The 24,032-nt window shown below is 40.5% G+C and overlaps 1 protein-coding gene across 3 annotated transcripts in view; it reads right to left on the minus strand.

The window, feature by feature from the left end:
• The window catches only part of LOC102181119 (protocadherin alpha-C2), a 187,060-nt gene extending 167,209 nt beyond the window's left edge, over positions 1-19,851 (minus strand). For 2 of the 3 annotated variants that reach the window (XM_018050262.1, XM_018050263.1), the window contains exon 1: positions 4,626-7,108. In XM_018050262.1, the coding sequence (XP_017905751.1) occupies positions 4,626-6,980 (2,355 nt within the window). In that variant the 5' untranslated portion in view covers positions 6,981-7,108. Of the gene's footprint in view, positions 1-4,625; positions 7,109-17,331 lie in introns of those variants that run through there. The other variant, XM_018050258.1, reaches the window with a different exon arrangement.

Consider the following 24,032-nt stretch of genomic DNA (forward strand, 5'->3'; position numbering starts at 1 on the left):
ATTTGAAATATTTGAGCAGGTATATGGTAGAGAATTCTGACAAAATGTGGTCCACTGGAGAAGGGAATGGCAAACCACTTCAGTATTCTTGCCTTGAGAACCCCATGAACAATATGAAAAGGCAAAAAGATATGACACTGAAAGATAAACTCCCCAGGTCAGTAGGTGCCCAAAACACTACTAGAGAAGAGTGAAGAAATAACTCCAGAAAAAATGAAAAGATGGAGCCAAAGCAAAAGCAATGCCCAGGGGTGGATTTGGCTGGTAATAGAAGTAAAGTCTGATCCTGTAAAGTACAATATTGCATAGGAACCTGGAATGTTAGGTCCATGAATCAAGGTAAATTGGAAGTGATCAAACAGGAGATGGATAGAGTGTACACAGACATTTTAGGAATCAGTGAACTAAAATGGACTGGAATGGGTGAATTTAACTCAGATGACCATTATATCTACTACTGTGGGCAAGAATCCCTTAGAAGAAATGGAGTAGCCCTCATAGTCAACAAGAGAGTCAGAAATACAATACTTGGGTGCAACTTCAAAAACAACCAAATGATCTCTGTTCATTTCCAAGGCAAACCATTCAATATCACAGTAATCCAAGTCTATGTCCCAAGCAGTAATGCTGAAGAAGCTGAAGTTGATTGGTTCTATGAAGACCTACAAGACCTTCTAGAATTAACACACAAAAAATATGCCCTTTTCATCATAGGGGACTGGAATGCAAAAGTAGGAGGTCAAGAGATACCTAGAGTAACAGGCAAATTTGGCCTTGGAGTACAAAATGAAGAATGGCAAAGGCTAACAAAAGAGTTTTTCCAAGAGAATACACTGGTCATGGCAAACATCCTCTTCCAACAACACAAGAGAAGACTTTACTCATGGACATCACCAGATGGTCAATACTGAAATCAAATTGATTATATTCTTTGCAGCCGAAGATGAAGAAGCTCTATATAGTCAGCAAAAACAAGGCCAGGAGCTGACTGTAGCTCAGATCATGAACTCTTTATTGCAAAATTCAGACTTAAATTGAAGAAAGTAAGGAAGACCACTAGACCATTCAGGTATGACCTAAATCAAATCCCTTATGAGTATACAGTAGAAGTGACATATAGATTCAAGGGATTAGATCTGATAGAGTGCCTGAAGAACTATGGATGGAGGTTCATGATATTGTACGGGAGGCAGTGATCAAGACCATCCTGAAGAAAAAGAAATGCAAAAAGGAAAAATGATTGTCTGGGGAGGCCTTACAAATAGCTGAGAAAAGAAGAGAAAGTGAAGGAAAAGGGGAAAAGGAATGATAAAAACAGCTGAATGCAGAGTTCCAAACAACAGCAAGGAGAGATAAGAAAGCCTTCCTCAATGATCAATGCCAAGAAATAAAGGAAAACAACAGAAAGGGAAAGACTAGAAATCTTTTCAGGAAAAAGAGATACCAAGGGAACATTTCATGCAAAGATGGGCACAATAAAGGACAGAAATGCTATGGACCTAACAGAAGAAAAAGATATTAAGAGGTGGCAAGAATATACAGAAGAACTATACAAAAAAGATCTTCATGACCCAGATAACCACGCTGGTGTGATCACTGGACTAGAGCCAGACATCTGGCAATATGAAGTCAAGTGGACTTTGGGAAGCATCACTATGAACAAAGCTAGTGGAGGTGATGGAATTTCAGTTGAGCTATTTCAAATCCTAAAAGATGATGCTGAGAAAGTGCTGCACTCAATATGCCAGCAAATTTGGAAAACTCAGCAGTGGTCAAAAGGTCGGTTTTCATTCCAATCCCAAAGAAAGGCAATGCCAAAAAATGTTCAAACTGCTGCACAATTGCACTCATCTCACACACTAGCAAAGTAATATGCAAAATTCTCCAAGCAAGGCTTCAACAGTATGTGATCCGTAAACAATGGAAACAATGAAAGACTTTATTTTGGGGGACTCCAAAATCACTGCAGATGGTAACTACAGCCATGAAATGAAAAGACACTTGCTCCTTGGAAGAAAAGCTACGACCAACAAAGACAGCATGTTAAAAAGCAGAAACATTACTTTGCCAACAAGTCAAAGCTATGGTTTTTCCAGTAGTCATGTATGGATGTGAGAATTGAACTATAAAGAAAGCTGAGCACCGAAGAATTGATGCTTGTGAACTATGGTGGTGGAGAAGACTCTTGAGAGGCCCTTGGACTGCAAGGAGATCAAACCAGTCCATCCTAAAGGAAATCAGTCCTGAATATTCATTGGAAGGACTGATGTTGAAGCTGAAACTCCAATACTTTGGCCACCTGATGAGAAGAACTGACTCATTGGAAAAGACCCTCATGCTGGGAAAGATTGAGGGCAGGAGGAGAAGGGGAAGACAGAGGATGAGATGGTTGGATGGCCTCACGAACTCGATGGACATGAGTTTGAGTGGACTCCAGGAGTTGGTGATGGACAGAGAGGCCTAGTGTGCTGTAGTCCATGGGGTCACAAAGAGTCAGACACAACTGAGCGACTGAATTGAACTGAACTGATTAATTGGCTTGATGCTGGAGGTGGAATGGACACATTTTAAAACATTTTAAATCATAAAATATATTTTATAATAAAAAATAAAATTAAGCCACTAGAGCTAAAAATTTTAAATTATAAATATCAAACTCACCATGAGGATGCAAAGGCTAACATTTAAACAAGACTTCAAAGAGTCATTCAATGCACAAATATTCCTGGAAAAATTAATTCAATTTGTGTACTGTCACCCTGCTTATTTAACTTCTATGCAGAGTACATCATGAGAAACGCTGGGCTGGAAGAAGCACAAGCTGCAATCAAGATTGCTGGGAGAAATCTCAGTAACCTCAGATATGCAGATGACACCACCCTTATGGCAGAAAGTGAAGAGGAACTAAAAAGCCTCTTGATGAAAGTGAAAGAGGAGAGTGAAAAAGTTGGCTTAAAGCTCAACATTCAGAAAACGAAGATTATGGCATCTGGTCCCATCACACACATGGGAAATAGATGAGGAAACAGTGGAAACAGTGTTAGACTTTATTTTGGGGGGCTCCAAAATCACTGCAGATGGTGATTGCAGCCATGAAATTAAAAGACGCTTACTCCTTGGAAGGAAAGTTATTACCAACCTAGATAACATATTGAAAAGCAGAGACATTACTTTGCCAACAAAGGTCCATCTAGTCAAGGCTATGGTTTTTCCAGTGGTCATGTATGGATGTGAGAGTTGGACTGAGATGTGAGAGAAAGCTGAGTGCCAAAGAATTGATGCTTTTGAACTGTGTTGTTGGAGAAGACTCTTGAGAGTCCCTTGGACTGCAAGGAGATCCAGCTAGTCCATTCTAAAGGAGATCAGTCCTGGGTGTTCTTTGGAAGGAATGATGCTAAAGCTGAAACTCCAGTACTTTGGCTACCTCATGCGAAGAGTTGACTCATTGGAAAAGACTCTGATGCTGGGAGGGATTGGGGGCAGGAGGAAAAGGGGATGACAGAGGATGAGATGGCTGGATGGCATCACCGACTCAATGGATGTGAGTCTGAGTGAACTCCGGGAGTTGGTGATGGACAGGGAGGCCTGGCGTGCTGCGATTCATGGGGTCGCAAAGAGTTGGACACGACTGAGCGACTGAACTGAACTGAACTGAACAAAAATACTCAAATAGGGGCTTCCCTGGTGGTCTAGTGGTTAAGAACCCACGTGCCAATGGAGAGGACACAGGTTCCATCCCTGGATGGGGAAGATCCCACATGCCCTGGAGCAAGTAAGCCTGTGGGCCATGACTACTGAACCCAGGCTAAACAGCTCTCTCATAGCAACTACTAAGGCTGGCACACCCTAAAGCCTGTGCTTCACAACAAGAGAAGCCATAGCAGTGAGAAGCCTGCGCACCACAACCAGAAGGTAGCACTCTGAGAAACTAGAGAAAGGCCAAAGGCAGCAAAGAAGACCCACCGCAAACAAACAAAATCAAGCAAACAAACAAAACCAAATAATGGATAGTCAGTGGAGGAAAAAATGGCAAGTTGACACAATGTGTTACAATATTTCTATGTAGTTACAGAACTGGACTTTGACCATAAATGGTAACACCAAAAATGTATCTTACAAGTATCTTCCTATAACACTTATTAAAATTTGAAAATTGAAATGTTCATTAAAAATTAAATTCTGGAAACATTTTCTATGGTAAACTGAAAACCAGTTCATTAACTCAAGCCTTAATCCCCATAAAAAGGGCATTGTTACAGAAATAAACACTATAGTGCAAAGCAGTTGTCTTCAACAAAGTAAATTTTAAGCATAACTGTAAGTATAGAGAAATTAATTAGTAACAAGAGAATTTATATCTAAAAGGATACAATAACTACTTATAAAGCCATGCTTTAAAAATGAAAAGAGAAGATAAAGGATATTAAATATTTAATATTAAATACATAATGAAAATCTGGAGAAGGCAATGGCAACCCACTGCAGTACTCTCTCCTGGAGAATCCCAGGGACGCGGGACCCTGGTGGGCTGCCATCTATGCGGTCGCACAGAGTCGGACACGACTAAAGCGACTTAGCAGCAGCAGCACATAACAAAAAATTTCTATAAGGTTTTTGAGACTCACTGTGTCCGTAGAGATGGGACCCTGAGGCAGGCTAGGACTGAAGGCCATGAGGTCGGTCTTGGGCGGCCCCTCCCCAGAGCACACCCTCTGTCGCCTCTCCTGAGAGTAAGACCAGCTTTCCACCGCGCTGGAGCACACCAGCCTGGGCTTCCCGGGTCCACACGCGCCCTCGCTGGGCGGCGCCGAGCACCGCAGCGCCGTGTACAGCAGCAGTGTGAGCACCAACAGGCTGGACACCGCGCAGATGGCGATGATCAGGTACACGTTCACATCCACTAAGGCCGTCTCTGCGCCAGCTGCACCAGACAACGCCCGTGAAGAGGCCTTGGGCGCCTGGCCGCTGTCCTCCAGCGACAGCAGCACGGTGGCCGTGGCTGTCAGCGCCGGCTCGCCGTGGTCCTTCACCAGCACCAGCAGGCGCTGGCGCGGCGCGTCCGCCTCGTCTAGGGCTCGCGTCGTGCTGATCTCGCCGGTGTACAGCCCCACGCGAAACGGGCTGCTCGAGCCACCCGCGGCCGGCTGCAGCTCGTAGGACAGCCACGCGTTGTAGCCCGAGTCGGCGTCCACCGCGCGCAGCTTCGCCACCACGTGGCCCGCGCCCACCGAACGCGCCACCACCTGGCTCAGCGCGCTGGGTCCTCCGCCAGACCCGGGCGGCAGCAGCGCAGGCGCGTTATCGTTCTCGTCCAGCACAAACACCTGCAGCGTCACGTTGCTGCCCAGGGGCGGCACGCCTGCGTCGCGCGCGCTCACCTGGAACTGCAGCAGCTCCAGCTCCTCGTGGTCCAGCGGCTGCAGCGCGTACACCTTGCCGCTCTCCGCGTGCACCGACACGTAGCTCGACAGCGCGCGCTCGCCCACCCGCCGCTCCACCAGCGAGTAGGACACCAGCGCGTTCTCCTGCGCGTCCGCGTCTCGCGCCGACACGGTGAAGATGTGGCAGCCGGGCGGGTTGTTCTCCTTCACGAATACGGTGTACTCTGGCTGCGTGAAAGCAGGCACATTGTCGTTCACGTCGGCTACCTCCACGGACACGCTGGTCGTGGTGGACAAGGCAGGCAAGCCCCCATCTCTAGCAGTCAGTACCACATCATAGTTCGCCAAGAGCTCACGATCCAAGTTGCTGTCCAGCACCAATGAATAGTAATTTTTGAAAGTGGACACCAGCTTGAAAGGAACGTCAGGTGTCACAGAGCAGGTGACCTGTCCATTGGCACCAGAGTCGAGGTCTGATAGACTGATCAGGGCAATGACGGTGCCCAGTGGAGCGTCCTCTTGCACAGGCAGAGATAGGGAGGTTATGACCATCTCTGGGATATTATCATTTTCATCCAGCAGTTTCACTATTACTTTGCAGTGTCCAGTTAATGGGAACGAACTTTTATCAACAGCATCAATGTTAATTTCATATAAATTACAGTCTTCGTAGTCCAGTTTTCCTGTAACTGTTATTTCCCCACTATTAGAATTGATCGCAAATTTAGATTTTACATTGTCAAGAACAAGGTTGTTAAAGAGATACGTTATTTCCTTATTAATACCCTCATCTGCATCTGAGGCGTTCAGTTTAATAACTAGTGTCCCATTCGGTGCATTTTCCAGTAATCTGACATTATAAATTGATTTATCAAATTCTGGAGCATTATCATTCGCATCCAAAACATTGATCAATAACTGAACTGTACCTGTTAGTTCAGGTTTTCCTCCATCAATTGCAATCAGCAATAAACGATGCTCTTGCGTTTCTTCCCTATCTACTGGTTTCTTCAAAACTAGCTCTAAAAAGTTTGTTTCCTCTTCGTTTGTTTTAACATCCAAGTCAAAATACTCATTTGCTTGTAACTTGTATCTCAATTCTGCGTTTCTTCCGATATCCATATCAGACGCGCCCTCTAGCGGAAACCGGGAATCCGCTCTTCTTGACTCTAGTATAAATAGTGTTTGTTCTTGTCGGAAGAACCTTGGCGGATTGTCGTTAATGTCCTTCACCTCCACCTCCACATGGAACACCTGCAGCGGCCGGTCCACGATCACCTCCAGGTGGATGCTGCATTCCGCTCTCCGCCCGCACAGCTCCTCCCGGTCGATCCGAGAATTCACAAACAAAATACCATTCTGCAGATTTACCTCCAGAAGGTCTCTGCGGCCTTTGGATGCAGTCCGAAAGAGGCGAGGCACCAGCTCTGCCAGCTCCAGTCCCAGATCCTGGGCGATGCGGCCCACGAAGGCGCCGTGTTTGGCCTCCTCGGAAACCGAGTAGTGGACCTGGCCGCTCCCCGACTCCCAGGCTACGAGGAGCAGAATTGATAGCAGCAGACGCTGAGATCCTGGACTTTTTCTCTGAGAATATACCATCGCAAATTTGTATCAACTTTCAAATACCTATTGCACTACCATATAACTCTTGGAAATTTAATTACCAATTTTATACAATTTCGTATTTGCTCACCTTTTATGCTTCAGCAGCAGAGTGAAAAAATGGAGTGGCTCTTTTCCTTTCTCAGGAAAATAAACTCGCTGTATTCCTTTGTTGGTAAAAAAAAAAAAACTAAACTTGCGGTTTCCAGCGCCATCATGTGGAGGAAAGGGGAGTTATTTTACTTTGTTATGCTTTATTTACCTTACATTCGTTAAATATTTCCCAATTTCAACGACTCATTATATTCCTTATCTCTAATCAAATATATAATTAAATTTTTAATAAAATGTATCAAATTTAATTAAAATATTGCAGAATCAATACTACTCAAGTTGTGACACCCAATCTTTACTAGAATGATTTGTATTGGCCTATTTTGTATATTTAGGGTTTGTATAGTTCCTAATGGACTTTAAAAGTTTTAGATTTTTTATATCTTTCCGTATTTAAATATTACTTACTAAAATTACGGATTTTTTCTCTACTGTTTTGATGGGATGTTTGTATACTAGTCTTTATATCACTCATAAAACAAGTTTATATTCCTATTTGCAATATTTAATATTGGCTTTTGTTAATGTTATTTTCAAAGTAACAAGGTATTTGAGTAGAATTCGTGTCTGAGTTCCATTTGGAAGTCTGATTTTCAAATTGCTGAAAATTTATTGATTTCCTTTTTCTCTATATTACCTACTTACTTTTAGTGTTACCTCAAAAACTGTAATGTGGACATGACACTATCTGCGACTTAATACATCTAACACAGGACAGCATACAGACAAGCATTTCTTCAAGTTGCTATTGCTGATAAATCAGATTGATATACATTGTGAAAGCACATATATTTTCTTTTATGTTGCAAATTAAAATCCTAATGTTGTTTGTAAGATATACTATTCTATAAAATATTTGAGTTCCAGCAAAAATTGAAACATGGAAAGAAATCACATTATTAACAAGTTAACTCTGTTAATTTCATCTCATTCTACTGCTCCATTTTATTTGCTACACAGACTTGGACTTCACTTAATAAATATGGCCAATATAAAATAAACCAACTCTTCCTCTTTAAAAAGTTTAACATTCTACTTAAATATATACTTCCTCAGTTCAGTTCAGTCGCTCAGTTGTGTCCAACTCTTTGCGACCCATGAATCGCAGCACACCAGGCCTCCTTGTCCATCACCAACTTCCAGAGTTCACCCAAACTCAGGTCCATTGAGCCAGTGATGCCATCCAGCCATCTCATTCTCTGACGTCCCCTTCTCTTCCTTCCCCCAATCCCTCCCAGCATCAGAGTCTTTTCCAATGAGTCAACTCTTCGCATGAGGTGGCCAAAGTATTGGAGTTTCAGCTTCAGCATCGGTCCTTCCAAAGAACACCCAGGACTGATCTCCTTTAGGATGGACTGGTTGGATCTCCTTGCAGTCCAAGGGACTCTCAAGAGTCTTCTCCAACACCACAGTTCAAAAGCATCAATTCTTCAGCACTCAGCTTTCTTCACAGTCCAACTCTCACATCCATGCATGACCACTGGAAAAACCATAGCCTTGACTAGACGGATGTTTGTCAGCAAAGTAATGTCTCTGCTTTTAAATATGCTGTCTAGGTTGGTCATAACTTTCCTTCCAAGGAGTAAGCGTCTTTTAATTTCATGGCTGCAATCACCATCTGCAGTGATTTTGGAGCCCCCAAAAATAAAGTCTGACACTGTTTCCACTGTTTCCCCATCTATTTCCCATGAAGTGATGGGACCAGATGCCATGATCTTTGTTTTCTGAATGTTGAGCTTTAAGCCAACTTTTTCACTCTCCTCTTTCACTTTCACCAAGAGGCCTTTTAGTTCTCTTCACTTTCTGCCATCAGGGTGGTGTCATCTGCATATCTGAGGTTATTGATATTTCTCCCAGCAATCTTGATTGCAGCTTGTGCTTCTTCCAGCCCAGGGTTTCTCATGATGTACTCTGCATATAAGTTAAATAAGCAGGGTGACAATATACAGCCTTGACAAACCCCTTTTCCTATTTGGAACCAGTCTGTTATTCCATGTCCAGTTCTAACTGTTGCTTCCTGACCTGCATATAGGTTTCTCAAGAGGCAGGTCAGGTGGTCTGGTATTCCCATCTCTTTCAGAATTTTCCACAGTTTATTGTGATCCACACAGTCAAAGGCTTTGGCATAGTCAATAAAGCAATAGCTTTATAGCAATAGCAATAAAGTCAATAGCTGTTTTTCTGGAACTCTCTTGCTTTTTCTATGATCCAGCGGATTTTGGCAATTTGATCTCTGGTTCCTCTGCCTTTTCTAAAATCAGCTTGAACATCTGGAAGTTCACAATTCATGTATTGCTGAAGCCTGGCTTGGATAATTTTGAGCATTACTGTATTTATTTATTTTTTTAGCATTACTTTATTAGCGTGTGAGATGAGTGCAATTGTGTGGTAGTTTGATTATTCTTTGGTATTGCCTTTTTTGGGGGTTGGAATGAAAACTGACCTTTTCCAGTCCTGTGGCCACTGCTGAGTTTTCCAAATTTGCTGGTATATTGAGTGCAGCACTTTCACAGCATCATCTTTCAGGATTTGAAATACCTCAACTGGAATTCTATCACCTCCACTAGCTTTGTTTGTAGTGATGCTTCCTAAGGCTCACTTGACTTCACATTCCAGGATGTCTGGCTCTAGGTGAGTGATCAAACCATCGTGATTATCTGGGTCATGAAGATCTTTTTTGTACAGTTCTTCTGTATTCTTGCCACCTCTTCTTAATATCTTCTGATTCTGTTAGGTCCATACCATTTCTGTCCTTTATCGAGCCCAGCTTTGCATGAAGTGTACCCTTGGTATCTCTAATTTTCTTGACGAGATCTCTAGTCTTTCCCATTCTGTTGCTTTCCTCTATTTCTTTGCATTGATTGCTGAGGAAGGCTTTCTTATTTCTCCTTGTTATTCTTTGGAACTCTGCATTCAGATGCTTAAATATTACAAACTCATCTTTGCTTGTGAATATAAGAGGGGCCAGGAAATCAATAATTCTATTACTTAATGCTTTACATGTAAAGCATAAACTCCGAACACATTTTTTAATGTTGGTATAAGTCATATATAGAATTAGATGTATTTTGTGTCCATGTATAAAGCAAATATGGAAAAGTGGTACTATAAAAACTAGCTTGGAAAGAAATAAGATTACTAGAAAATACAGAGTCAATTGAAATTAACTTGCTTCTCAGTATTCAAAACAGTAATGTAAGGACATCAGATAATGTTACTGAATTTGTTTCTGATACAATCTTTAAGAGTACACTTTTCATTTCCTTTAGTTTTTGAAAGATTTCTTAGCATTCAGAATATCCAAACACTAAAAAAGCTAAACAGTAATCAAATTTCAGAGCTATTTATCTAACAGTCACTTACAATGATAATTTAAAGTATTTTAATATATAATAAGAAAAATTATAATATCTGAGTTGAAAATATCATCAGTTAATGTTGATTCACCTTCTGTTATGAAACCATGATTGATGTGGATCTACAAAACTACAATAAAAAAATTTACTGTTGAGAAAAGTAAATATTAAGTATTTAAAAGCCAACTGATAGTGTGATATTAACAATGCATGCATAGTATTTTACAGAATATTTTCAGTAAATATTTAAAACTTTAAAAAATATACTCAATGGAGAAAATGCCATCAATAGTATCATATGTTTCTTTCAGCTTGTAATTTTTTCACATAAATATATACAGGAGAAAATAAGACTCTTAGCTTTTGAACTGTCTTCATATCTTTTAGATTGCAGAGTTTTAAAATTATCCCTTGCATTTGTCTTTCATTGCTCAACTCTTGTTTTGGAGGTTATTTTTTCAACAAGTATAGCCTCTTTACTTGTAATTCCATAAAATCTATAAATCTTTCTCCAGTCCATTCTTTCAATTAAATATTATAGATTATTACTACATAGTTTCTGGAAAATTTTCAGTTATACTTATGTATGTCCCATGGCAGAACTAAGACTCCTTTCCTGACAATGAATTTAGATTAAGGAAACCAAATAGTATTTTGAGGTATCCCTACTTAATTTACTGAGGAACATTCAGGAAGACAGTACACTACAAAATTTAATTTTGTATTGGAGTCTAAATAACTTTCATTTTCTACAAAACTCCAGAATAAAATTTTAATAAGCTATATTTCTCACCTATGTGTAGAAAATTATGTAAGTCTACCACACTGTTGAGATATAACAGGTGAAACTGAAGCAATCTTTTAGAAGTTTGTAAACAGTTCATCCTCCTGCATCAAATGTGAACAAAAAGTTTAATTATATGTAGAAAATAATTTATCCAGTTACCTTACATAATATGCATATGGTACATATTTTTACATTACTTTTGTAATGGTTCAACCTCCCAACAAAATATTGTGCTAAAATATTTATGTTATATACACATTCTGAGGAGACCTGAGAGTAATTTTAAAGTACCTCTGAGGGAATAAGGAAGCTAAATTAAGCATAGTTTTTACTCACAATCCTATTGCCTTCATTATTCCCAAATGAGCTCATTTAAAAGTGGAGAGAGACAATGAGCTACATTTAAGCACTTTTGGTTCTATTCTATGCATTCATATTAATATTCATGTGGCCTCAATTTGTGTGTGTGTCTCCAGGCCACAATTCAGTCTTTATTAAATTGAAAGAAATTACAATCTCTGAGGTCATATCCTTTAAAATTCTAGGCCAAGTGAGTGGAAACTTGATGAGATGCAAGATTCTTAAAGCATTAGTAAATATCCAGGATGAGAAAGAAGAAGGGAAACTAAACAGTAAAAAAATAAATAAATTCAGTAAGCTTGGGTCTTATAAACAAAGGAAAAAGGAAAGGAGGACAGAAAAGGGGTTAAAATAAGGTACAAAGTCCTTATTCTACTAACTTTGTATAAGACTACAAAATAGACCTTGGGTTCAGTAGAAGAGATAAAAATAAAATCTTCAGAAAATTTGTAGTGACAGACATCATTGTAGTAGATAAAAAAGGAAAAGATATAAAATATTTACCTCAATTCAATCTTTTCCATAAATTTCTAAACACATATCTATCAGATATTTATAAATTCTTTATCCATCTTTAGAGTAATGTAACTACATCTAGAATAGTTACCACTTCTCATGTATAATACCCAGAACTCAATACAAAATTATCAAGCTTACTAAGAAAGAGAATCATGAGAAAAAGTGAACAATAAAACCCACAAACAGATGATCCAATTATTAGACTGATATGACAGACCATAAATAAACTATAATTAAGGTACCAAAATAAAATACATAATAAATTATTTCACCATAAAAATATAATCTATATTTTAAAAGAAAATTATAATTCTAAAGCCAAAAAAGATAATAATCAATGTTTAGATTCAACTGATGACTTAATAAGAAGAGAAATTTGCTGAAGTAGAAGATTGGTCAAAATAAAAATATCAATCAGGTAATAGCAAAAATGATGCTGAAAAAATAGAAGGGGGCATAGAAGATATAAGCGATATGGTGAAAAGATATAACACACCTATTCCTTGACTTAAAGAGGAGAAAGAGAAAAACATGAGGCAGAAGCAATATTCGAAGGCAGACTGCTGGAATTTTTCCTATACTGATGAAAGACATCAAACCACATATTCAAGAAGCTTTAAAAACTGCAAACAAGATAAAAATCAAAGAAAACTAAAACTGAACATAAAGCCCTTGAAAATAAAAAACAAAGAAAAATTTTACAAACCAGCTGGACAGGGAAAAAATGGTTTTACTACCTGAACAATAAACTTGACAGCCATCTTCTCAAAAGACAATGGAATGTCATCTTAAAAGCCATGGGGTGGGGGGAAATAAGTTACAACCCAGAATTTGATACTTAACAAAACTATTTTTCAGAAGTGCTGGCAAAATAAGCATATTTCTCATATACCAAATATTAGAGAATTCTTTACCACCACTAAAAGAAATATAAAATAATTTCTTCTTTAGTTCCCCAACCAGGGATTGAATCTGGGCCCTCAGGAGGGAAAGCACAGAGTCCTAACCACTAGACCACCAGGGAATTTCCTCATAAGTACCATTATTAAAGAAAATAATTTAAACTTAGAGCTGATATTTATTATGATCACAGATGGCAATTATTTAAGAAAAAAATCTTATGAAAGATGAATAGGACCTCTACACAGGAAATTATAAAATATTAAGAACCATTGTCAGTTATTTAGATAAATAGAGCATGCTCATGAAGTGAATGTCTCATGATTGTAAAGATGTCAGCTAGTTTCATGTACAATGCCCAGAACTCAATACAGAATTATCAGGTTAATATAGCTAATTATCCTGACAAAATTATCAGGATAATTATCTATTATCTCAATAGATACAATGCAATCCAAATCAATACCTCACCAAGTTGTTTTTATGGAATTAATATACAAATCTAGATTGAATTTAAGAGACAGCATGGCATTAATGGAAAAATCAGTCAAATTGATTATAAAAACAAAAGTAAAAAGACTATGGTTATTTAAGGAACAACTGTGGAACTAATTTTTTTTTAATGGTCTTGCCTCAGCTGAACATGTTTGGCAAAAGTTAAGCTTGATCCTTGGGTCTCAGCAAAGACAAAAGATTAAAATTGATTGCATATGTAATGTGAACAAGAAAACAAAAGACACACAAAATTATCTTCAGAGGATAGAATCAAGAAGAAAAAAATGATAAATTGAACTTAACTAAAATGAAAATTCCTATTCACCAAATGACAAAAGAATGATAAGACAAGTCAGTGTGGAACAATGCAGAAAATCAAGAAAGGGGTCATATCCAGAACATAAAACTTTTCAAAAAGAAGTAGAAGGAACTTCCTTGGTACTCCAGAGTTGAGAGTCTGCCTGCCAATGCAGGGGATGTGAGTTGGATCCCCGGTGCAGGAAGATTCTACATGCCACAGGGCAAATAAGCCCGAGCACCACAACTACTGAAACCCTAGTGCTCTAGGGTCTTTACTCTCCAACAAGAGAAGTCAGTACAATGAGAAGCCCATGCACTGCAACTAGAGAGTAGACCCCCTCACCACACCTAGAGAAACCCTAGGTGCACCAATGAAAACCCAGTGCAGCCAAAAATTAACTTAAAAAACAGGAGAAGAATATAACAGAATAGGAAAATAGGCAAAAGACTTGAACAGTTATTGCACAGAATAGGATATTAAAATGGCCAATAATAATACAAAAATGTGCTCAATCTCAATTACAAATTGGGAAACATAAGCACATCTAGCAAAATGGCAACAATGTAAAGTAACAATGTCAAGTTTTCCAGATGATGAAGAGCAACTGAAACTGATACAGAACTAGCAAAAGTGTGAACAGGTAAAAGCATTTGGGGAAACTGACATCAATTAAAGATACCAATTGATTGACATTATCAATTAGTGATACCAAGGGAACATTTCATGCAAAGGTGGGCACAATAAAGGACAGAAATGGTATGGACCTAAACAGAAGCAGAAGAGATTAAGAAGAGGTGGCAAGAATACACAGAAGAACTATACAACAAAGATATTCATGACCCAGATAACCATGATGGTGTGACTAACTCACCTAGAGCCAGGCATCCTGGAATTCGAAGTCAAGTGGGCCTTAGGAAGCATCACTACAAACAAAGCTACTGGAGGTGATGGAATTCCAGCTGAGCTATTTCAAATACTAAAAGATGATCCTGTGAAAGTGCTGCACTCAATATGCCAGCAAATTTGGAAAACTCAGCAGTGGCCACAGGACTGGAAAAGGTCAATTTTCATTCCAATCCCAAAGAAAGGCGATGCCAAAGAATGTTCAAACTACCATACAATTGCACTCATCTCCCACACTAGCAAAGTAGTGCTCAAAATTCTTCAAGCCAGGCTTCAACAGTATGTGAACCATGAACTTATAGATGTTCAAGCTGGATTTAGAAAAGGCAGAGGAACCAGAGATCAAATTGCCAACATCCATTGGATCATAGAAAAAGCAAGAGAGTTCCAGAAAAACATATATTTCTGCTTTATTGACTACGTCAAAGCCTTTGATTGTGTGGGTCACAGCAAAATGTGGAAAGTTCTTAAAGAGATGAGAATAGCAGATTACCTGACCTGCCTCCTGAGAAATCTGTATGCAGGTCAAGAAACAACAGTTAGAAATAGACATGGAACAACAGACTTGTTCCAAATAGGGAAAGGAGTACGTCAACGTTGTATATTGTCACCCTGCTCATTTAACTTATATGCAGAGTACATCATGATGCGAAATGACAGGCTGGATGAAGTACAAGCTGGAATCAAGATTGCCGGGAGAAATATCAATAACCTCAGACATGCAGATGACACCACCTTTATGGCAGAAAGCAAAGAAGAACTCAAGAGCCTGTTGCTGAAAGTGAAAGATCAGAGTGAAAAAGTTGGCTTAAAATTCAACATTTAGAAAACTAAGATCATGGCATCTGGTCCCATCACTTCATGGCAAATAGATGGGGAAACAATAGAAACAGTGAGAGACTTTATTTTGGGGTGCTCCAAAATCACCACATATGGTGACTGCAGCCATGAAATTAAAAGTCGCTTGCTCCTTGGAAGAAAATCTATGACCAACCTGGAAAGCATATTAAAAAGCAAAGACACTACCCTGCCAACAAAGGTCCCTCTAGTCAAAGCTATGGTTTTTCCAGTGGTCATGTATGGATATGAGAATTGGACTATAAAGAAAGCTGAGCACCGAAGAATTGATGCTTTTGAACTGTGGTGTTGGAGAAGACTCTTGAGAGTCCCCTTGACTGCAAGGATATCAAACCAATCAATCCTAAAGGAAATCAGTCCTGAATATTCATTGGAAGGACTGATGCTGAAGCTGAAACTCCAATACTTTAGCCACCTGATGCGAAGAGCTGACTCATTTGAAAAGACCCTGATGCTGGGAAAGATTGGGGCAGGAGGAGAAGGGGAAGACAGACAATGAGATGGTTGGATGACATCACCAACTCAATGGACATGAGTTTGAGCAAGCTCTGGGAGCTGGTGAAGGACAGGGAAGTCTGGCTTGCTGTAGTCCATGGGGTCGCAAAGAATCAGACATAATTGAGCAACTTAACTGATCAATTAAAGAAGATAAGTACAGAGCCTATGTTCACTAATCTCCATCTTAGCTAAATAATACAGAAAAGTTTGTAAATAGGCAATGAAAATTTTACAAATATACTGAAGGCAGCATTAGGTAAATAGATACAAAGAAAAACAATGTGAAATTCTCAACAGAGTAGTTCAGTTCAATTCAGTCGCTCAGTCGTGTCCAACTCTTTGGGACCCCATGAATTGCAGCACGCCAGGCCTCCCTGTCCATCACTAACTCCCAGAGTTCACTCACACTCACATCCATCCAGTCAGGGATGCCATCCAGCCATCTCATCCTCTGTCATCCCCTTCTCCTCCTGCCCCCAATCCCTCCCAGCATCAGAGTCTTTTCCAATGAGTCTCTCTTTGCATGAGGTGGCCAAAGTACTGGAGTTTCAGCTTCAGCATCATCCCCTCCAAAGAAATCCCAGGGCTGAGTAACAAATACACTATTCCTAAAACATACTACAGAAAGAAAAAACTATTAGAGATAATAAATTAAATTAACTCCAAGTACTTAAGGCAATATGGATGATTCCACAGAATAGTGAATGATAAATATGAACACAGAAACACAGCACACATACAACACATTTTGTGCAATTCCATTTAGAAAAATTCAAGAAGCAAGTAAAAATTAATCAGCTATAAAATTAAAGCTGTGGCTACATATGGGGGAAGAGGGAAAAGATACTTGGCAGGTACATTTGAGTGTCTTCTGGAGTGAAGGTAACAGTTTTCACTGTCAAATAGTTGATTAAGCTGTAGTATTCTGTTTACTTTTCAGTGATTTTATAGGCAAATAACAAGAAAATGCTTTCTAAAAGTTGATTACAACTGAAAATAAAGATAAACATAGAAATCACAAAATTTATAACCCTAGTTATATAAATATGCATTGAATAATGAACATTAAAAACAAAACAACATGTATTGCTTTGGTGTCCTATTACTCTAAAAGGTTTTAGTTTAAAAGGGGATGAAAGAAAAAGTAAACAAATTTAGATCAGAGAAATTTAGTTTTGAGAAAGTTTTTAATTAAGAAATTGATAGAATTAAAGAATATCCAGATTTCAGAGTAAATAAGGATATTTATAAACTAACCTTTGAAAGAGAATCCACAGTTGCTGGCTGCTGATCCTTCCTGTCCCCAGAGTCCGGAACACTGGGACTGAAGGCCATGAGGTCGGTTTTGGGCGGCCCCTCTTCAGAGCACACCCTCTGCCGCCTCTCCCGCGAATAAGACCAGCTCCCCAACGCGCTGGAGCACACCAGCCTGGGCTTCACCGGCCCGCACGCGCCCTCCCTGGGCGGCGCCGAACACCGCAGCGCCGTGTACAGCAGCAGCGTGAGCACCAACAGGCTGGACACCGCGCAGATGGCGATGATCAGGTACACGTTCACATCCACTAACGCCGTCTCTGAGCCAGCTGCACCAGACAATGCCCGCGAAGAGGCCTTGGGCGCCTGGCCGCTGTCCTCCAGCGACAGCAGCACGGTGGCCGTGGCCGTCAGCACCGGCTCGCCGTGGTCCTTCACCAGCACCAGCAGGCGCTGGCGCGGCGCGTCCGCCTCGTCCAGGGCGCGCGTCGTGCTGATCTCGCCAGTGTACAGCCCCACGCGGAACGGGCTGCTCGCGCCACCCGCCGCCAGCTGCAGCTCGTACGACAGCCACGCGTTGTAGCCCGAGTCGGCGTCCACCGCGCGCACCTTCGCCACCACGTGGCCCGCGCCCACCGAACGCGCCACCACCTGGCTCACCGCGCTGGGTCCTCCACCTGGCCCGGGCGGCAGCAGCGCAGGCGCGTTGTCGTTCTCGTCCAACACAAACAGCTGCAGGGTCACGTTGCTGCCCAGGGGCGGCACGCCTGCGTCGCGCGCGCTCACTTGGAACTGCAGCAGCTCCAGCTCCTCGTGGTCCAGCGGCTGCAGCGCGTACACCTTGCCGCTCTCCGCGTGCACCGACACGTAGCTCGACAGCGCGCGCTCGCCCACCCGCCGCTCCACCAGCGAGTAGGACACCAGCGCGTTCTCCTGCGCGTCCGCGTCTCGCGCAGACACGGTGAAGATGTGCCAGCCGGGCGGGTTGTTCTCCTTCACGAACACCGTGTACTCCGGCTGCGCGAACGCGGGTGCATTGTCGTTCACGTCGGCCACCTCCACGGACACACTGGCTGTGGTGGACAAGGAAGGCAACCCCCCATCTTGAGCGGTCACCACCAATTTATAGACGGACACTTTCTCGCGATCCAAGGTGCTGTCCAAAACGAGTGAATAGTAGTTCTTGAATGTGGACACCAGCCTGAAAGGGACGTGGGGCGATAGGGTACAAGTCACCTGCCCATTGACACTGGAGTCGAGGTCAGACAAACTTATCAAGGCAATGACGGTGCCCAGTGGAGCGTCTTCCCTAATTGGGAGTGACAAGAATTTGAATTCCATTACCGGGGCATTATCATTGGTGTCTTCAACTTCCACCATAACTGTACAATGTCCAGAAAGTGGCGGCTGCCCCTTATCAATGCCCTCTACAAGAATTTCATAGGATTTGGTTTCTTCAAAATCAATATATCCCTTTACCATAATTTCTCCAGTAATTGGATCCATGTAGAATTTGGATTTCACAATGGGTAAAATATCAGCTGAGAATGAATAAATAATATTCCCATTCAAGCCTTCGTCTAAATCTGAGGCGTTAAGTTTAATTACCAACGTTCCGTTAGGAACGTTTTCTAGTAATTTCACTTCATAGAGTGTTCTATCGAAAGTTGGGGCGTTGTCGTTGGCGTCCAGCACTCTGACAAGTAATTGAACAGTGCCAGTCAGCTCAGGTTTGCCGCCATCAGAGGCGGTAAGCACTAAAGAAATCTCCGGAGCTTCTTCTCTGTCTAAAGGTTTCCTTAATACCAGCCCAAGACGTTTTACCCGCTCCTCATCAGACGGTTTTTCCAACGAGAAATATTCATTGGTACTCAGCCTGTAAATCAGCAGAGCGTTGGCCCCAATGTCTGCATCAGCGGCGCCCTCTAGCGGAAATCGAGAGTCAAGCGGCCTGGATTCAGCCATAAACAGAATCTTTTGTGTTCCTGGGAACACAGGAGGATTGTCGTTAATGTCCTTCACCTCCACCTCCACATGGAACACCTGCAGCGGCCGGTCCACGATCACCTCCAGGTGGATGCTGCACTCCGCACTCTGCCCGCACAGCTCCTCCCGGTCGATCCGAGAATTCACAAACAAAATGCCATTCTGCAGATTTACCTCCAGAAGGTCCCCGCGGCCTTTGGAGGACACACGAAACAGGCGCGGCACCAGTTCCGCCAGCCCCAGTCCCAGGTCCTGAGCGATTCGGCCCACAAAGGTGCCGTGTTTGGCCTCTTCCAGGACAGAGTAGCGGACCTGGCCGGTCCCGGCCTTCCAGGCTGCGAGGAACAGAAGTGAGAGCAGCAAACGCCGGTATTCCTGGCCAGTTCCCCAGGAAAACTCCATCTCATGTCTTCAGTGTTTTGTTCTCATGAAGAGAGTCTTGTTTCCAAACGAAGCACTACCTCCTGACCGTTCAGTCCAATGCCATTGCCGCCTCCATTTTTTCAGTGGTGGATGTAGCTTCTTTACCATAAGAACAGGAGGGATTTCTTTCTTTCTTCTTCCTTTTTTTTTTTTTTTTTTTTGCTTTATGGTGTCAATTTTATGGCACAGAGCGACATCATGTGGCTCAAAACCGTAAGTAACAGATTCTGGAAATCCATACTGTGAACTGCTAAGTCTTCATTTTTCTTTCCGCCTTTGCGTGGATTTTAATGCCCTTGGAGAATAGAATCACATTTTATACTACTGCAGTACACATTTTGCACTACTGATTGACTGAGTGTGATCCTTAATTTCACCACAGGAGCAGATTTCACTTCAGTGGAAATACTTTTTTCATACAAGTTTTAAGTATTTACAGAGACCCAATTGTAGTTAACATAACCCTTTAAACAGTTGGCAAAGTGTTGGCTGGGAAAATTTGTGACATTTTTGTGTTCCTGAGAGTGAAGAAAGGTAGTCATTAGTGATGATACTATTCATCATTGGACTTTACATTCTGGTTATTAAAGGCTTCAGAGAATACATCTCTAGGAAAACTCTGATCTCAGAGATAGGTAGTTGAAAGGGAATTTCAAAAAATATTCAAACAAGGAAGCAAAGACCATCAGCACTTAATTGAGAGTCTTCCTTAAATAATGTAAGGGCTGAGGGCAATGAAGCTTTAACAGGAAAGTAGGATATTGCAATATACAATTTGTGTTGGAAAGTATTCCAAATAACTTCATTCCCTGGAACCCATTCACCTCCCATGAACAACACTGGTATTCTCATTGTGGTTCTCATGGTTTATAAACACTTGCTTGTTCTTCAGGACCTAATATGCCTCAACTTCTGTTTCTCCTACAGTGCTCATATAGTCTAGCCAAGGTGGACAATTTCCTGCTTCCAATAATATTTTGTGCTAAACAAATATACTCATTTCATTCTCTGCCTAAGTAATATCCAGCATTTCCAAACTCTTCTAAAAGCAGTCTTCCCCCATTATATAACAACTTAAAACTTCCTTGACCAATAAAGACTTTCACAATTAAGCCAATTGGGCAAGCATCTTTACTTTCTTTTATACTATAGCATCTAGATCAATCACATTGGCCATTTATACATTAATTTCTCTTTTGTAGGTATTTGGGTATATGTATCTAATCATACATTTTTGAAATGTAAACTTTTAAAGAGAATATTTTACCATAATATTTTAACATTCAGAATACTTATTGAGTAGTTAGTGAATATTTACTGAATAGAATAGTTTGGTTTTCTTCTATTGCTTAATAACATGCACTAAATTAAGGTGATCATGTAGCTAGTTAAGAAAATATGATGTCTCAGCAACATCTATAACTTTTCAGAGATAAAGGAAATATTTTCCTTAGGCAATGCTCTATGTAAGATATATTTCACATGCCATATTGAAAACATGGATTTCAGGTTAGTTTTTTTTCCAGTTCTTGGCAAGCATGATCCTTGAGACATTAATAGTTCTGATGGTCAATAAGGCATTCCCAAATAATAGAGCACAATATATTCTCCACACACACACCCCAATATAGAAAGACATAATGGTAGTTATTTTCAAACTTTGACTCTCGTGTTCATAAGCCGCGTACTCCATAGTTGTCTAGGACAAAAAACATCAGTCTAAGACTTTGGACTCCAAAATCACTGAAGATGGTGACTGCAGCCATGAAATTAAAAGACGCTTACTCCTTGGAAGAAAAGTTATGACCGACCTAGATAGTATATTCAAAAGCAGAGACATTACTTTGCCGACTGAGGTCCGTCTAGTCAAGGCTATGGTTTTTCCTGTGTTCATGTATGGATGTGAGAGTTGGACTGTGAAGAAGGCTGAGCACTGAAGAATTGATCCTTTTGAACTGTGATGTTGGAGAAGACTCTTGAGAGTCCCTTGGACTGCAAGGAGATCCAACCAGTCCATTCTGAAGGAGATCAGCCCTGGGATTTCTTTGGAAGGAATGATGCTAAAGCTGAAACTCCAGTACTTTGGCCACCTCATGCGAAGAGTTGACTCATTGGAAAAGACTCTGATGCTGGGGGGGATTGGGGGCAGGAGGAGAAGGGGACAACCGAGGATGAGATGGCTGGATGGCATCACTGACTCGATGGACGTGAGTCTGAGTGAACTCCGGGAGTTGGTGATGGACAGGGAGGCCTGGCGTGCTGCGACTCATGGGGTCGCAAAGAGTTGGACATGACTGAGCGACTGAACTAACTAACTAACTAAGACTTCCCTGGCAGTCTAGTCATTAGGACTCTGCACTTCCACTGAAGGGGGCAAGGGTTGGATCCCTGGTTGGAGAACTAAGATCCCCAGCATGTGCATGGTGAAGCCAAAAAAAGAAAATAAAATTAAATCTAGTGAAACTGGCCCTAGGCTCCCATTCTAGGAAAAGCCAGACTCCTCGCCACCATAATTTTTTTCTGAATTAAAACACAAATCTGAAAACATAAAACTAAAACTAAAGTAGTTTCAGTTATAGGATCCAACCTGTAGATTTGTGAAAAATGATCGGTATTAAACACTGAAACAAAGTAAAAAATAATCCTTGACCATTTACTCTATTTTGCTAATAATTAAATAAATAGATAAGGAATGCAGAAGAATAGAAAGGATATTTGGGAACTATTCAGTATTTACCTGATACAGTAGCAACACATCTCTGAAGGGCAAAATTTGAAAGTTTTTAAAGTGTCTTATTAGCTGAGACTCATGTTAGTCTAGAATTTGAAGAGGAGAACTGAATCTGAAGACTGAAGTCTCATATCCTGGAAGACAAGAACTCTGGATGACCCTATTATTTACAACAGGATGAAAATGATACCTAATAAAATAAATAGTGAACTGAGGTTGAACATGCTGTGGCTCATATTTGATGGAGAGGGAGACACAAAGGACAGAGCCAGAAGGTGGAAATGGAAGTGGGAAAATGCAGGATGATCTATTTTATATGTTAGCCTCTTCTACAATGTCACTGAGTATTAACCAGGTTTTACCAATGAAACTTGAACAAGGAAGCAGAAAGTTGTAGAGTACATACTTTGTATAGAAAAGTATTCCATACAATTAGAATGGAATACATGGGAACACATTCCCCTACCATGAGAAAGATTGGTGTCTTCATTTTTATCTCTAATGGTTTAGAAATACTTGCCCATTCTTCAGTCACTAACATGCCTAAGCTTTAGTTTCCAGTGGCAAAGAAACATCAATGGGAGTCCACCAACTTACTAGGAGAACTGAACAAATATCAATGAATGGTATGAATGGAAAATAATTTTACTTTCAGTTATTTGGAACTTCGTACTTACTATATGACACACATTAATGGGTTGGTATTCAGAGGAAGGTCACCAATAATGACACTGAAGTTTTTGGATATTAGCATCTTTAATATTATATGTAAAAGAGATTAATGACAATAAGTTTTGCTAGTAAAATAGCTTTAAAATTAGATGTACAGTATTTTTCCAACACTGTGCAGGTAGAAAATAATACTTCTTAACAAGACTAATAATACTCTTCCAAAAGCAATATTTTCTAAATGATTATATAGTAAAGGGAATATTAAAATTTCACTTCCTGTTGATTTCTTAATGCTTACTAATAAAAAGTAGCAAGAAACTGAAGATGAAAAAGATATAATTCTAAAAGCAATAAATTTACTATTCTAGCTTTTTTGCCCAATTGGAAAGCTAGGAACAATACACAGTATTGCAAAATGTGAGCACAAAAATTAAAACATCATGTTCAAGTAGAAAGAGGAAGTGAGAATCCAAATAAATAGATAAATGAGTAAAGGATCTATAGGAGAGAACAGGTTTAATAAACTAAACGGGCCAGTCACATTTGGACAAACATCTAGGCCAAATTTCACATGAGAAGTATCATTAGCTTTTGAAGCATTGTACAGGAATTAGTACACCACAGTTAAAGTCAAATATTGTAAACAATGCAAAATACCCTGGAAAAATCTATTTTTTCTATCCAGACTTTTAGCAATATAATAATCCTCTACCGGTTTTTAAACACTGGCAAGTGTGGTACTCATAACTTATTGCTGATTTGGTTCAAAATCATTCATTAGTCACAACAAATGCAAAACTTTTAACCACAAAACGAATAGTTGGAAAAGTCTACTGCCAGAAACAAGACTAATTACTGTTAAAAATGCTTCCAAAGAAGCAGAAATAGTCAA

The sequence above is a fragment of the Capra hircus genome, chromosome 7, assembly GCF_001704415.2.
Source record: "Capra hircus breed San Clemente chromosome 7, ASM170441v1, whole genome shotgun sequence".
NCBI lineage: Eukaryota > Metazoa > Chordata > Mammalia > Artiodactyla > Bovidae > Capra > Capra hircus.